Source organism: Mchenga conophoros, linkage group LG6, assembly GCF_057382185.1.
Source record: "Mchenga conophoros isolate Kocher_MC1m ecotype Shallow Benthic linkage group LG6, M_conophoros_male_GT1.1, whole genome shotgun sequence".
Lineage (NCBI taxonomy): Eukaryota > Metazoa > Chordata > Actinopteri > Cichliformes > Cichlidae > Mchenga > Mchenga conophoros.
In genome coordinates, this window is record NC_140531.1 from 42768040 (window position 1) to 42783028 (window position 14989).

Consider the following 14989-nt stretch of genomic DNA (forward strand, 5'->3'; position numbering starts at 1 on the left):
ATGAGGGGCGTGAAAGCTCGGGGAACCCTTTACCAATTTTTTGTCCACCAGGTCACGGCAGAAGCAGATATGGTATGTAAACACTGGTTTGTTGTTTAAACCCTCTGGTTAAGGTTAATATGGGCATGTGCAGTGAATATCAGCGCTATGTGGCCAGAAGTGTGATAATATAATTTATTTTGTGTAATAAACAACTGCAAGGATAGATGATTACAACAAATAGATGACTAATACATAAAAGTAATACATAGATGAATAATGATGATGAGTTAAGATGCGTAATCATGGGAACAAGTGGGTTTACAAACAGGAGCAGCTGATTAGCATCAGAAAAGCTGAAATAATATTTCAACTGAAGCCGATTGTACTAAATGCACTAAATGTGCACAGTTACAAGAATATTTTTCTTTCTATTGTTTTCTATTATTTTAAGTTAAGCAGGACAAAGTTCTTTTAAAGAAAGATTTACTTATATTCTCAAAAGTTAAGCATGACAGGCTTCTGTTTAAGAAGGAGACCTGTTTTACTGTGTTAATGTTGTCATTTTGAGCTAAAAATAAATGGCTAAATGATCATTTGTTTCACATGTGTTCATATCACAAAGAATATGCATCTGCTTAAATCAAATTCAAGTCAAAGGGTTAAAAAAATAATTTCACACACAAAAAAAGAGCTAGAAAATTCACCACACTGGGAAGGGTGAAGACAACTGGGTCGCCCGGCCCTGGCCACGAGGTGTCCCTTATTTATCTTTCAGGGAGTTGGCAACCGTAGTGTGGACGCAGTCAGCCTGCTTGATCTGCTGCTGCCTCCAACAAAACCAAGATGCGCTTCTTCAGAGAGCGTTGGTGAACCTGCAGCCTGCTGTGCAGTAACGCGCTGTAATGTAGACGTGTGAAGGTTCAAAAACACTGATTTATTCAGCCGACTGTACTCGGACTTATTAACAGGTGGTAGAGCTGTAACTCTGAGCTGACGGCAGCATTATTCTGGATGAGACAGCAGCAGGTGAAGTTTAACTCTCCACGCTGAGACTTGATTCTGCTTCAAAGTGAACAAGCGGGGCAGAAAGAGAAATCTTGTATTTGTAACAAATAATATTAAAGCTGAGGCCGAGCGATGGGCTGCACAGCTAACGAGTTCTGAAATCAACACGACTGAAAAATATTCATAATCGTTGCTGCGTGCACGAATCACAATGAACGACAGACGGACAAAACAAACAGACGTCTGGCACAGCAGGAGGGAAAGAGCGTGTCCCTCCACACGGACCATCCTCAGCAGCAACACCTGCCAACAAGCTGCAGCACGATGAACGCATGAGGGCCAAGAGCAACAGCGCAGTGCTCGGTAACTTCATCCATCCGCCGTCGGGTTATGGTGGCAGCAGGCAGGTATCCCGGTCGTGCTGTCCGGTTTTCCTGACGGATCCCGAGGCTTTCCCAATTCTGGAGTCTCTTCCTGCTCTTCCCCAAACTTGTTCTCCACCCTTTCGTTACTTGTAAATAGAGATGGCACAATACCACTTTTTTATGCCTGATACCGATAATATGGAAATCTGCAGATTCCGATATAGTTCATTTTTTTAATCAATAACACAATTTTTAAATTTCTTGCTGCATTTTGTATGAGTTCATACTCAAGTTTAACAAACTAAACTAAACTAAAGCTACTCAGTTATACCTGTATGCAAAAAGCACACTGCACCCCAAATATTTCATAATTCAGCAAAACTGATCAATCTAAGAAACTTAAACCTGCAGCATCCTCCCTGTTCTGGTGTTTTAAAGAGTACTTAGGTTGTTTAGTATTTCCACTAACTAATAGGGTCGCCAACTCCCAGCAAAAAAAAAAAAGGGAACCACCCCCACCCTCCGCCTTGTGATGCTTAATCGACGTAATCAACTGTAATTTAATGTGTTTAAAATAAAATGCACGGAAATCAATTATTCTTCCACAATAATTAAATAGATTCAACATCTTTCTTCAACAGAGCTGCAGACTGCACAGATGGTACCTTCCCAAAGGAAAAAGTACTACAGCTTACTAGGGTATATTATACTTAATAGTTACTATATACAGTAATTGACTTCTATTCATTTTACATCAGATTAAAACTTTGGGTGTCAGATAATTATTTATTAAAAGCTCGACATTTTAAATGAGAATAAGAAAGAAAAGTATGTCTTTGTGCCCCCTTTTCCCTGTTCATGCCTTATCGGCCCCCCTGGCTAAACTTTGCTAGATCCGCCCCTGCACAGTTACCAGCCGTCAGCTACGTAGAAAAAGATCCTGGTGTAGAAAGTAATATTAAATAAATTCTAACAACAGCTGATCAAGCTTAAACGTGCTGCTGTTGTTCAGCCGCTGGTTTCCTCTTTCTGGTGCAAAGTGGGCCAAAAACAAACAAGAGAGCCGATCAGCTGATCATTGATCAGTTTCATGATTGAAGTAGAAACAGGAGAGAGGCAGTCGCTCCATATATCGCTTGTTAAGCTTAACGCTGGAATGCTTTACAAACATTCAGAGAGGAACTTACACACTTGCTTTACTTCTCTGGGATCACTTCCTCGGAGATGAAATGCCGGTTTGGTAGCGAGGCTACAAACACACACAGCCGCTCTATCACGTGAGCACACTGCTGCGACGTGCTGAGGTTATGAGCTGAGTTACGCCGTGTCGTAGTTTTGTGAGGTGCTTTTGTGATCGATCGATTACATATTTTATTTCTCTCCGATATCCGATCCAGTAATTTACGTCAGTATCGGACCGATACGTAATATCGGATCGGTCCGTCTCTACTTGTAAACAGAGATGAGCAGTAATGCATTACTGTAATCCGATTACTTTTTCAAGTAACGAGTAAAGTAAGGGATTACTATTGCAAAGAAGTAATTAGATTACTGTTACTTTCCCGTAAGCACGCTGCGTTACCAATCCGTGATTTTGATTGTAAGAGTGTCTCATGACAATGACATCTGAGCTTGTGCAGATCAATGGATAACACGGAGTGATGGCGAGCGTACGACCACGCAGCGTTTAAAGCGTGGAAGTACTCGCATTACTTTGAGTTTGATTCTGTAAAAAAGTGACACAAACATCAGCGTCCACTGTGCGCTCTGCGTAGGAGGAAAACGTCTTTCTACAGCGAAAAATGAAACTTCAAATCTGAGCGAGCGCGCTGCCACGGGAACGTGACACTCACACAGTCCCTGTCTCAGTGACGCTGCGGGACAGAGCTCTGATTGGCCCGACGGTTTTGCTCACTTGATAAAAACTAATCAAAGCTGCACACACGGTGGGAAGGTTCGTCAGCCAGAGCGGCATCTCTGTGCTTTGTGTCTAAATAATGCAGCATGAGAAGAAGAGCAGCTAAGCGTGTTATGCAACGCCGAGCCGGACCGTCCTCTGCCTTTAGCACAGATGAGCTTCGACAACAACACTTCCTCCGTCTCTTTGTGCGACAACAAAAACGCTCCCCGGCCTGGATTCCTGCAGCTCAGTGCGTTCATGTGAAGCTGCCGTATGAGGAATGGCATGTACACCTGCTTGTTTTGCGGGCGTTGGCGAATGTCGGCCCAAGCCACGCCTCAGCGCTGTGACCAGGCTCTGTTTAAACGGGCCTTTAGCCAAAATCTCTGCGGACAGGGGCGCCCTCAGCCTGACATGCTTACAGCACCAGACACACTGTTTGGGAAGTCTGAAGTAGGAATCATCCGATCAGATCACAGAGGGTCAGAGGTCAGATAAACTGGAGCCTTCTCGTGATGCGTTTGGGTGTTGCTGGGATATTTCGACTTCTCTCCACTGAGACAGGGAAGTGAGTTCAGTGTGATAACACAGTGAACTGCACTGAATCCAACTTCAGCTGCAGTGGAAGAGTCGGTTTAGCTCAGGAAGCAGCTGTCACAATAAGATCTGTGCAGGTCTCCGAATACTAAAAAAGAGGAGCTGCAGGGCTTTGTTTCCTCCTCTGGCACAGGAGACACTGGAGCATCCTGTATGACAGAAGAAGAGATGAATCTGTCCCACACCTGCTGGGCGCGTGGATTCATCACAGAGTGGATTTTGGGGCATGTGGGGTGAAAAATTACAACCATTGGTGCCTCGAATCACAGAGGTTGTTATTTTGACACCAAAGAAAATGATAGTATGACAGGTTGCCAAGCAACACATATTATTTACATACGTTTTGACATGATGGCTGCTGCAACATGAGGCAGAGCGAGCTCGCCGTGATTGTTAGATAAAAACACGAGGAGCGTCATTACTGCAGGGCTCAGCGGGTCAGGGATGGAGATCCGAGCGGGTCGATGGCGAGGGAGCGTCGCTGAACCGAGAGGAGCAAATAAAGCGAAAACCGGAGCAACGACGGGCTTCAGGCCTCAGGAGGAGTGTGGAGTGATAAAGCTTCGCTGTTGCTCTTCCTGTGTTAGAGACGGTGCTGCAGGAGAGGAAATCAAACTAGCCTTAACTCACATTTGATTTTGGAAATCTTCAAAAACAAAAAAAGAGGAAATTGTGAGGGCGGGGTCACGCGGGATCATGCGGATCACGCGGGTCGTGCGGGATCACGCGGGTCGTGCGGGATCACGCGGGTCGTGCGGGATCATGCGGGTCGTGCGGGATCATGCAGGTGTGTTAGCCGATTCCCAGATTCCACAAAGGAAAGTTTGCGTTTCCTAATGAAGGACAACAGAAACTAGACGAGACGGGGAGCTGCTCGGCGTTCTAGATGTTCAGACTCTCCTCTTTGTTCTGCTCAGCCTTCCTCCTCCTCCTCCTCTTCGAGCGTTTATGTTGTTCTAATTAAAGTCTGGTCGGCTCCAGAGCGGCACGTCTGCGGTTGACGTTCCCTGAGGGAAAGCGGCGAGTGGGCCTCATCACAGCGTTTTCCCGCCCCCCCCCCCCACCCCCGCCTCGCTTTCTGCCTCTTGCTTGATCTCGTCTCCTCTGGCATCATATCAGAGATCTTCTTCATCCGTCTCATTTTTCCCCCCACTCTTCTCCTCCCAGCTTCCATCCAGCTCCTCGCCTCCTTTGTAAAATCACTCGTGGAGTTTGGTGTTATGGCGATGACGCCAGCGGCGTGGGCTGCTCCAGTTTGCCGCAAATCTTTGTGCAAAACAGAAATGAGACGACAGGAAGATCGTTACAGGAAATGAAGGAGGGTTGGACTGACAACAGGAGGAGGCTTTGCTTTCCCCGCCTCCCCGCGTCCTCCTTAGGGATGGGTACCGGTGTCCGGTGCCATGATGGCACCGGTTCTGACATAAACGGTAGTAACCAGACCGAAAAGCAGCGCACATTTCGGTTCTTTATTTCGGTGCTTTTTTTTCCTGAGCTGTGATACACTTCTAGCCAATCATTTTACGTTTCCGAGGATAGTAGGCGGGTCCAGGTACGTACGTTCTGTTAGAGCAGAGCTACAGATTAAAAATGTCCAAGGCGAAGCGGTCAAAGTCTGGCTGTACTTCACAGCAAAAGATGCAAACTCAGCAGCAACAAGTGCTTTAAGCTGATACTGTGATACTGTCAAAGGAGGTAACACCAAGAATCCGATGAAACACCTGGCGACGCATAGCGTTTTTTTTAAAAGCCGAGAAATGCGCCGTATTTGATAGCTTGCTGCGAGACCTCACACCGAGCACATCTACTGCGGGTGGGTTGCCTGTTATGCAACATCCCCCAAAAACCCCGAAGAGGAGAGTCCTGGCCCCTAGCCCTGCCAGTGTAGCAGGAATGATGAGGATGATGATGCAGCAGCAGCCGTTCTTCTCTGCGTGAGGAGCTTAATGTTGTTCGTGTGTAATTTACGTTGAGTAGGCTAACCACGTTATTACATTAATGCATGTAAGGTGAACTAGCAAACATCATCATAGCTACATGCGGCTGTCCTCTTGTTTGATGGCAGATACTCCCTTCACCCTGGCCAAAAAGGCTAAAATGACCAAAGAAAAAGTGGAAAACAGTTAAACATGAGAGGTTTTTGGACAAAGTTTGTGTTTTTTCCATTGATTAAGCTTCCAGCCAAGAGTGATACCATATATGCCCCATAGCTGCAGAAAAGGCTAACATTGTTATCTTTTTACAAAAAACAGCTGAACATGAGAGATTTTTGGACAATTTTGTGTTCTCCATTCTTTAAGCAGCGGTTTGAGCACCGTTTGAGCACCGGCACCGTTTCAAAAGTACCGATTTGGCACCGGTATCGGATAAAACCTAAACGATACCCATCCCGCGTCCTCCTGCTACAAACATCTGAATGTTTCCAGTCTGTGTTTGAGAAACGTAGCGGAGTCTCTTCTGTTAGCTCAGCACAGTGAAGACTGGATATCTGGACGTGGCGTTTTCAGCGGCAGAAAGTTTCAGCCTGAGGTGATGGGTAACGCGGGGAGGGTTTATGGAAGCGCACGTCTGTAAAGGAAAGAGCTGATTTTAGTGCGAGGTGGGACTAAATGAGAGCTTCTGGGCCAGAACGCACACGCTTTTTTATTGGCTGCTTACAGCATCATCATCATCATCATCATTTCTTTGCTCTGACCCAGGAACCCCCCCTCCTCACTCGGCAGCTTTCCTCTCCTCCACCCTCCCTCCTCGTCTCCTGGAGGAATAATCCCCTCAGTGCTCCAGATTTAAGCGGAGGGAAATCCCCCTCGTCCCCAGTCCCAGAACACTGTGTTTGCTTAATGCCCCTGCAGCGAGGGAGGAGGGCTGAGAGTCATTCAGTCGGCGTGTTTGAGCCGCTGCTGATGGAGGTTAAACGGGCCACAGAGTGTCGATAGCTGTGTCACCTTTCTGTCACACGGAGGCTGAAAACTCGATTCTTGCAGCTCACATTCTCTCTGCGGCAAATCCAAAACCAGTTTTCAGATGGATTTCAATCTCTCGCTCTGCTGTTGCTTCCAAGAACGTAACCGTGCTGAGAAACGAGGAAATGCAGGGACCGCCATCGCCGTCGGCTGTTTTTGGCTCAGTGTTCGCCGCCTGATACACAAACTGTTTGTCTCTGTCCATCATTTCAGCCGTCGTGACACCTGTTTATAACTCACCTGTTTAAATTCTATTAAGTATTAAAGGTTGCATTATTAGGGGGCGTGGCCTCTTTGACTGACAGGTGGATGGTGACACAGGCGGCTGTAGCTGCTGGCTGGAACCCTGGACCGTGTTAGTGCTGTTAGAGCCTTTTGGAGCATTTTTAATGACATCATGTGACCAATAACATGTCTGCTGAGCATCCGAGGAGGCGGAGCTCCAGGTTTGGTGTGAGATATTCTAGGGCTTTGATTGGATGTTGCAGATTAGCAGGTCTCTGCGTCTCTGCTTTAAGCATCAGATTTTATTCAGTCAGACTTGAAACCAGCGACTGAGACATAAACTGGTCAGGAAAGAGTTTACCCGGCTCACCGTCCAATCACAGTCTGTGTTACATCCAGAGGTGTCGCCCCTGCTGCTCAGATGCAGATTTAAGGCTCTGAATATCTTGTGTATTTGATAAAGAGCGTGATTTGAAGCAGCAGAATCGTTTGTTTTCATATTGAATCTGCAGCCCGTCAGGATTCGGAGGTCTCGTTAGTGATCTGTGAGTTTGTTCTGGGCGATGAGCCGCTCAGCTGTGCGTCCTCCCACGCCGCCTGTCCAGCAGGATGGAGGTGTTGCTTATGTCTCGCTGAATCTCAGAGGTGAAGATGCCGACTGCTGCAGCTCGTCAGGAGAGAAATGTTCACTGCTGGATATTGACTTTCTCCACAAATGACATCAGTTAGTCAGCCGTCATCCCACAACACTTTATTCCACCCGTACTGTGGAAACGACAACCTCTATTTATCGGCTGTGTGCAATCCGACTATTTCCTCTTAGTGTGTTTATGGTGTGTGTGAGTAACTAACTGCACATACGCTGAGCTGTTTATGTCCCAGGCATCTGAAAGAAAAACGATTTTTCGTATCAGTCGGGCCGTCTGCAAACGTTCGTTCTGAGGCGAGAGGCTCACCTGTCCGCGTCACGTGCAGGTGTCTGCGCAGCGAGCCAAACTCATGTAAACTTTCTCTGTCGACTCAAATAGACGAATCTGTGATCTCCGTGGCGAAAATCCCTGAGGTGGGATTCTTCAGTCGGTCAGTAAAAGTACACTTTCTTTCTTTCTAATGTGGGAGGAGCTTGTTGATGAAGGTGACTTCCTGGGAGGGACAGAAAATACCTGACGCCAGCCTTCGGACTCCTGCACGTCGCTTTGGCGGCTGCAGATATTTGTGGCTTTCCAGCGTGATTAGACGGATGCGAGTGGCGTGCGAACGCATCATCACAGCAAACAGCGATTAGCAAAGGTCTTCGAGCTTCACCTCCGATGTGACAGCAGCAAAGCGGCGCGGTCAGGAGGTCGTTTGAGGACATTTTGGGATCAGCCCACAGATTCGGACGACTCATGTCGCCGCCTGTCGCTTCAACTAAAACACCTCACAAGTCACTGCTTCCTCCTGTGCTTTTATTCTGAAGTTTGGGCTGAAGCGGTCTGACGTTTCCTGCAGCGTCGGCATCATTGAACCGTTTTTAATGCACGACTGCTCTGCCTGGAAATAAGCAGCCGTGCATCAGCTTGAGTTTTGGTTATTAAGCAGCTGTTTGTCCGTTTTCACTGGACTAGCTCGGCGTTTATATCAGGAAGTGCTGGCGTGCACACTGGGGGCTTCCACTGGGATCAGCTCACGTTCCCTTTTATGTTTAAGATAAGGAGTCGTTTTTATGAATGAAAGCGGCTCCTTTGAATTTCGCCTCCCTCTGCGATCCGATGTGGAGCGCCGACGCGCTTCTATAAATGAAACAAAGGCTGATGGGAGTTCTGAACAAGTGGGTTACCCAGTTTGTAGAGTGAAAGGTCTCTGAGTGACTGCACTTCCTGCCAGATGGCTTCATGTCAGGAGACCAGATATCCACCTGGATTTAATCCAGAAGGAAGTTTTATTTAAAATTTTATCTCCTGAAACAGAAGTGAAGGTTTGTAGCTGTGACCTCCGTCAGTCTGGAAACTGCGAGACTCACAGGAGACAAAGTGCAGCCTCTGGTTTACAGTTTATAGAACAACTAGGAATAAATCATCAAATCAATGCCTCAAAATCAGCAGTGAATCCATCCTTTTTTTCCTCAGAGCTTCAGTTCATCCTGGAACTATTAACGATCATGATGACAGCTCAGTACAGACCCACAGCAGGTCCTGAACCTGAAAGCCAGAGTGGAAATGCTGATCGCTCTCTGACCTCGGGAGAGAAGACGAACGCCGTCCTGGCTGAAACGCCTTCAGAACAACGAGCCTTTTAAGGTTCTGGTAACTGCAGTTTGGGGTGCGTGCTCAGAGATGCGCCAACAGATCCTTCCTTGTGAATAACAGGACAGGGCTAACCTCTGTACCGCCGCGCTGTTACAACTTAATATACAACACCTTGCTTTGGTGTCACTCACGAAAGGATGTGGAGAGAAAAACAGAATCTGAAAATGATCCATCCACAGAGGAAGTCATTCACGACCAGTTCAATTTTATTTATAACGTGCTTTATATTGTAAGGACCCTACAATGACACCGAGGAAACCCCGACAATCAGAGGACCCACTTTGAGCTAGCAGATCCTTTCCATCGTGGTTGGCGTATCAGATGACTTTCAGGCTAACGGGAGTGAAAAGCAGCGTGACTGAAGCGGAGCGTGAGGCCGTCAGACTCACCTCTGGCAGGCAGCTCGAGCAACACTCAGTAAAATCTATAATTATGAGTGAAGACGCCCCCGACGCGCTGCAGATGCCTTCCTACACAAAGGCCCTGAAACATCCCACCAAGTTCACCGCCATCCTCAGACGCCATGGCAACAGACGAGCGAGCGTCACAGAGCTCAGACGAGGCTCTCATCTCGACATCTGCATCATCGAAGGCTGAACGAGCTCAGGCTGAATACCTGCTTCAGTCACACCTGAGCTTCTGTCAGGAGGACAGATGAACCTCGGTGGAGGCTGAAATTACTGCTTCTGTATATTACAGGAAACAATCTGTCGCTTTATCAGATAATCAACAATAAATAATAATTACTGTGATTAAAGATGTTTTTTGGGAGACACTTTTTAATCTCGTCACAGGTATAATTTGGTAGCAATGTCAGGTGTTGTAAACACTACAGGCCATTTTTATTTTAGTCATAATCAACTGTCAGCCTGCAGTTCCTCTGCTGGACAGCAGGGGCAGCAGTGAGTCGGTTACAGTAGAAGTAACCGTGTTTACGGCCTGATACACAGACCGTTCGTCTCTGTGGATAATTTCCCCTTCATACCACCTGCACGGGGAGGATGTTGTTATAACTCAACTCCAAAGTTTGCATTTATTAGGGGCGTGGCCTCTGACAGGTGACCGCAGCAGCAGGGCCGTCGCTCATTTTCAGAAGGAAAGTTTCCCGTCGTCGAGATGCCGATGCATCGATAGCCTCGAGTGAAGAGCGACCCAGATCAACGTGTTTGACATGAGTGGAGCGTCCTACTTCCTGTGTGCGTGCGTGTGTGTCTCTGTGTCTGTGTGCGTGTGTGTGTGTGTGTGTGCGTGTGTGTCTCTGTGTCTGTGTGTGTGTGTGTGTGCGTGTGTGTGTGAAATCAGCAGCATCTTCAGCTCAGACTGAAACACGACTGAAGTTTGGACGATTTGTCCGTCGACAGACTCGTTAAACAATCGTGTTTGATATTTTGATATTTTGTGAAACAGCTGTGTGGAGCAAACTGCTGAAACCCCAAATTTTGATGTTTGAGATAAGAAAACCGTTAAAAGGACCATGTTTAAAATGGAAATGAAGTCAGAGTATGACCTCACTGACACGTCGACATTTGAAGGCAACGCGTCAGAGGCTGAAGCTCATCGGCTGCGGTTCATTTATTTGTTTTTAGCAGAAACTTCTCTGCTTTTGTGTTGTAACCTTTTAAAATCTGAAGCATCAAATGATTTTTACAATTGGTGTTTAGATGATTTGACCCTCCTGCTGCGTGCTCAGTCATCCAGGTAAGGAAATCCCGGGGCTGGCTCGTGTGGACGCGGCGTTTTCAGTGGGAGAAACGTTTCGTCATCATCCAGGTGACTTCTGAACAAGTCTGTTCTTCAGTCTTGACTTCAGTTTGTATTTCAAGCAGTGGTCTGTTTGGAGTCGGAGTTTCTCATATTTATTAAAACGTCCATGTTTTTAAAGCTCGCGATGACGTCAGAGATCTTAGTGACGGGCTGATGTGGCGCTCTGGTCTCAGCTGTCTGTGAGCAGCAGCTCAAAGCTGTGCACGCTCCTCTCAGCCAGGGTTGCATCATAAATGTTCACTCGGTTCATAAAAGTGATAAAAGTGGCTGCAGCGTCGCCGCTCTGCCAGCTGAATGTTTGCTGTGAGCTCTCACGTTATAACAGCTGACCTGATTCTGAAGCAACTGTACACACAAACAGGCGATGAGGAGGAGGAGGAGGAGTGTCGGGAGGTTTGACGATGACGTCGGCGCTGATGTGCTGGATCCAGCTGGGGAAAAGCTGAGTCCCTGCATGCAGCGCCTTTCAGCAATCTCTTAAACCAGAGGTAGGCAACTCCAGGCCTCGAGGGCCGGTGTCCTGCAGGTTTTAGAGCCCACCCTGGGTCAGCACACCTGAATCAAATGATTAGTTCATTACCAGGCCTCAGGAGAACTTCAAGAAATGCTGAGGAGTCATTTAGCCCTTTAAATCAGCTGCGATGGATCATGGACACATCTAAACCTGCAGGACACCGGCCCTCGAGGCCTGGAGGTCCCCACCCCTGTCTTAAACGGTCGCATTCCAGGACGCTCACTGAGACGCTTCAACATCTGATTGGCTGTTACCTGACTGCACTGTCAGGTAACGACACGCCGTCATGCAGCATCCGCTCATGACAACAACCTCATTTTATTAAACCAGGCACAACTAGGTAATCCTCATCAGCCAATTAAAATGGAGCTCCGCCTTCTTGAACTTCCTGTTACTACAGTAACCTCACAGCAGCCATGTTATTGGTCAGATGATGTCATTAAAAATGTGCCAGAGTGCTCCAACAGCACAAACACAGTCCAGGGGTCCAGCTAGCAGCTACAGCCGCCTGTGTCGCCATCCACCTGTCAGTCAAAGAGGCCCCGCTCCTAATGATTCATGCAGTCATACAGGCTGTAACAGAGGCGGAGCCAGACATGAATCGCTGCTGCAGCCTCCAGTGGACGTTACAGGAACTGCAGCCGTGATGTTCCTCAACCAAGTCTGCGGGTGGGGTCAACCCTGACGGCAGGTGGGTCACATGGTGCCTGTTCCCACGCTGCGTGGGTGTTAGTCAGTCACAAGTCTCCCATCAGTCCTGCAGACACCCAGTCACCCATTTCCCAGGAGGCTTTGGGGCCCTCAGGCTTAAGGATGCGGGGCGATCAGCCTGTTTCTGCTCTACAGAGCAGCCATGTGTCAGGTGTTGGTGACTTCCTTCTGAGTGAACACGATGAATCAGGTTTTGTTATGTTATTGTTTGTCATATGTTTGTTAGGTTAAGTTAGTGATGGGCAGATGAAGCCCCATGAAGCACTGAAGCTTTTCATCCAATTGGTTCACCCCAACGCGAAGCTTCATGAAGCTTCATTTGCTCTAGCAGGACACCTACTGGACGTAAAAATAATAGCTGGCATGAATTTGAAGAGTGTGGCATTTTGCACACAGCCTGTAAATGTCAACAACAAAAGGAGTGTGTAAAACATGTATATTGTAGTGATGCAGTATACTGTGTATATTTATAGTGGCAGTATGGGAAATGATTATTTGGAAATGCTTGAAATGGAAATGATCATTTACTGTGAGGTGAGGTGTGGTTGGGGTGTGGACAGTAGTTGTGCTTTTGTAACGTTGAGGTATGGACAGCTACACACTGAGGCTTTGAGCCTCAGTCCTGCCTGTTCACATTTTATTCTGTAAAAACTAAATTTTCACTGCTTTTACGTCCTTTTTAGTGGGGAGAACATAGCTAGGATTTAATGATTTAACAAATCTTTTGAATCCTTTGTCCTCCACAATGCTAAATGGCTGGGAGTCCTCAATCACCATGCTGACCAGGTCTTCATCTATTTGAGATTGTTCTCCTGAGGAAAGACAATAAAAAATAAAGCACAAATATAAATATCACACACGTAACTTATAACAGTTGTATAATATTGTTATATCATTTAGTAACATTACTGCATGCTATATTATCATTGCATTTGATGGCTCACCTGGTCTTGCTCCACAATCGGTGTCCCCCTTATTCTCATGCAAAGCTCTGTAGTGCCTAAGCATGGATGAGGTGTTGTTGTTATATCCCAGCTCCCTGGCACATAGCAAACACTTCACCTTGTACAAAAGTAAAGACAGCTCAACATAAATTGTATTGCACCATCAGTATCATGAAAATACATCTTCTGTAGAAATTTACATACCTTGTTGGGAGGAATAAGATCAAAATGTTCCCACACAGGGGAGGACATCCTCCTCTTCTTAGCTGGCTCCATTCTCTCCTGACTTTCTCTCCTCACTCTCATAAACCTCCAAACTGTCTCCAAACTCTCACTAACCGCAACTCTCCATCAAACACCCACATTTTTGAATGAAGTCTGAGGGCTTTATATCGCTGTCATATCTCGCGGCAAAGTTCGAACCACTTCATGAACCGGTCACGTGGTACAGCCGGGCAGCGAGGCTTCGGACGTCATCATTTTCAGCTCCTCCCATAAATGAAGCAAGCCTCGATACGCGCTTCGCGGAAACGCCCCCTCCATTACTCGACACACGCTCCGAAGCCTCGATACAGAACGTCCCATCACTAGGTTAAGTTATTTACGCTGCTGATCCAGGATCAGACCGCAGGACTGAAGGTGCTGCATTATTGTAGATTTCCCACCAAACCGCTGCTGACCCCTGCGTGCTGTTTGTGTTTTGCTCAGAGGCTAACTTCAGTGTTCAGCTCCTGAACGCACCGCAGTGCAGCTGCTGAGTCTCACACTGTCGGTCTGCACTGTAACGACGACTGTGACTGTGCAAACGGCGCCGCGTCGTTCCCCGCTGGGTCCCGGTGGAGTTGGTCGGTAATCCGTCCACAGCCGTCTCCGCCGTGTTTAATGGAGATTAGATGTGTTTATGGACCTCCTGAGGCGTCATTAACCTCGTCGCTGCTCGCTCGCTTTGCTTTTTGTCTGCGTTTCTGTCTTTAGCCTCATTCAATTAAGTGAACTTTGGTGTTTAATCAGACACGCAGCAGGGACTGAAGCTGCATGTCTGGAGTAGGAGAATATGTTAAAATGAAGTTTAAACCTCGGCCCCGCCTTCATTTGGTGTTTCCTCTGCTTGCAGGCTCAGATCGCCTTCCTGCAGGGCGAGAGGCGGGGCCAGGAGAACCTGAAGAAGGACCTGGTGAGACGAATCAAGATGCTGGAGTACGCTCTGAAGCAGGAGAGGTGAGATCCTTTTACCAGGGTCACATATTTCACATGCAAACACTTTGATGAGGAAACGAATCCTCTCTGCCCCGACCTGAACTCAAAGGAAAACGTTCGCTCACACTTGAGATGCGACGTTGGTTTGGGAGAGACCACGGCCGTAGAAACACGGGGGTGTTCCTCCCGCTGCCAACAAGAATGATCAGTCAAAGTTGTTCATAAACATGTCCTCTGTTTATGAACGTCACTCAGAACTGAAATATGAACCTTTTAAAGTTTCCAGCTCATGTTTTAGTTCCAGGTCCTGGTTTAGCTGCCATAGTGAAGGAGTTTCTATTCAACTCAACTTTATTTATACAGCACCAAATCACAACAGCAGTCGGCTCAAGGTTCTTTATATTGTACAGTAGAGCCTACAATAATACATACAGGGACAACCCAACAATCACATGACCCCCTATGAGCAGCACTTTGGTGACAGTGGGAAGGAAAAACTCCCTTTTAACAGGAAGAAACCTCCAGCAGAACCAG

The 14989-nt window shown here is 47.1% G+C and overlaps 1 protein-coding gene across 6 annotated transcripts in view; it reads left to right on the forward strand.

Moving 5' to 3' along the window:
• Positions 1–14989, forward strand: part of LOC146573396 (striatin-like) — a 35211-nt gene that overhangs the window by 4573 nt on the left and 15649 nt on the right. For 3 of the 6 annotated variants that reach the window (XM_085278222.1, XM_085278223.1, XM_085278224.1), the window contains exon 2: positions 14373–14476. In XM_085278222.1, coding sequence (XP_085134348.1) covers positions 14373–14476 — 104 coding nt within the window. Of the gene's footprint in view, positions 1–12275; positions 12295–13792; positions 13898–14372; positions 14477–14989 lie in introns of those variants that run through there. The other 3 variants (XM_085278228.1, XM_085278226.1, XM_085278227.1) reach the window with 3 other exon arrangements.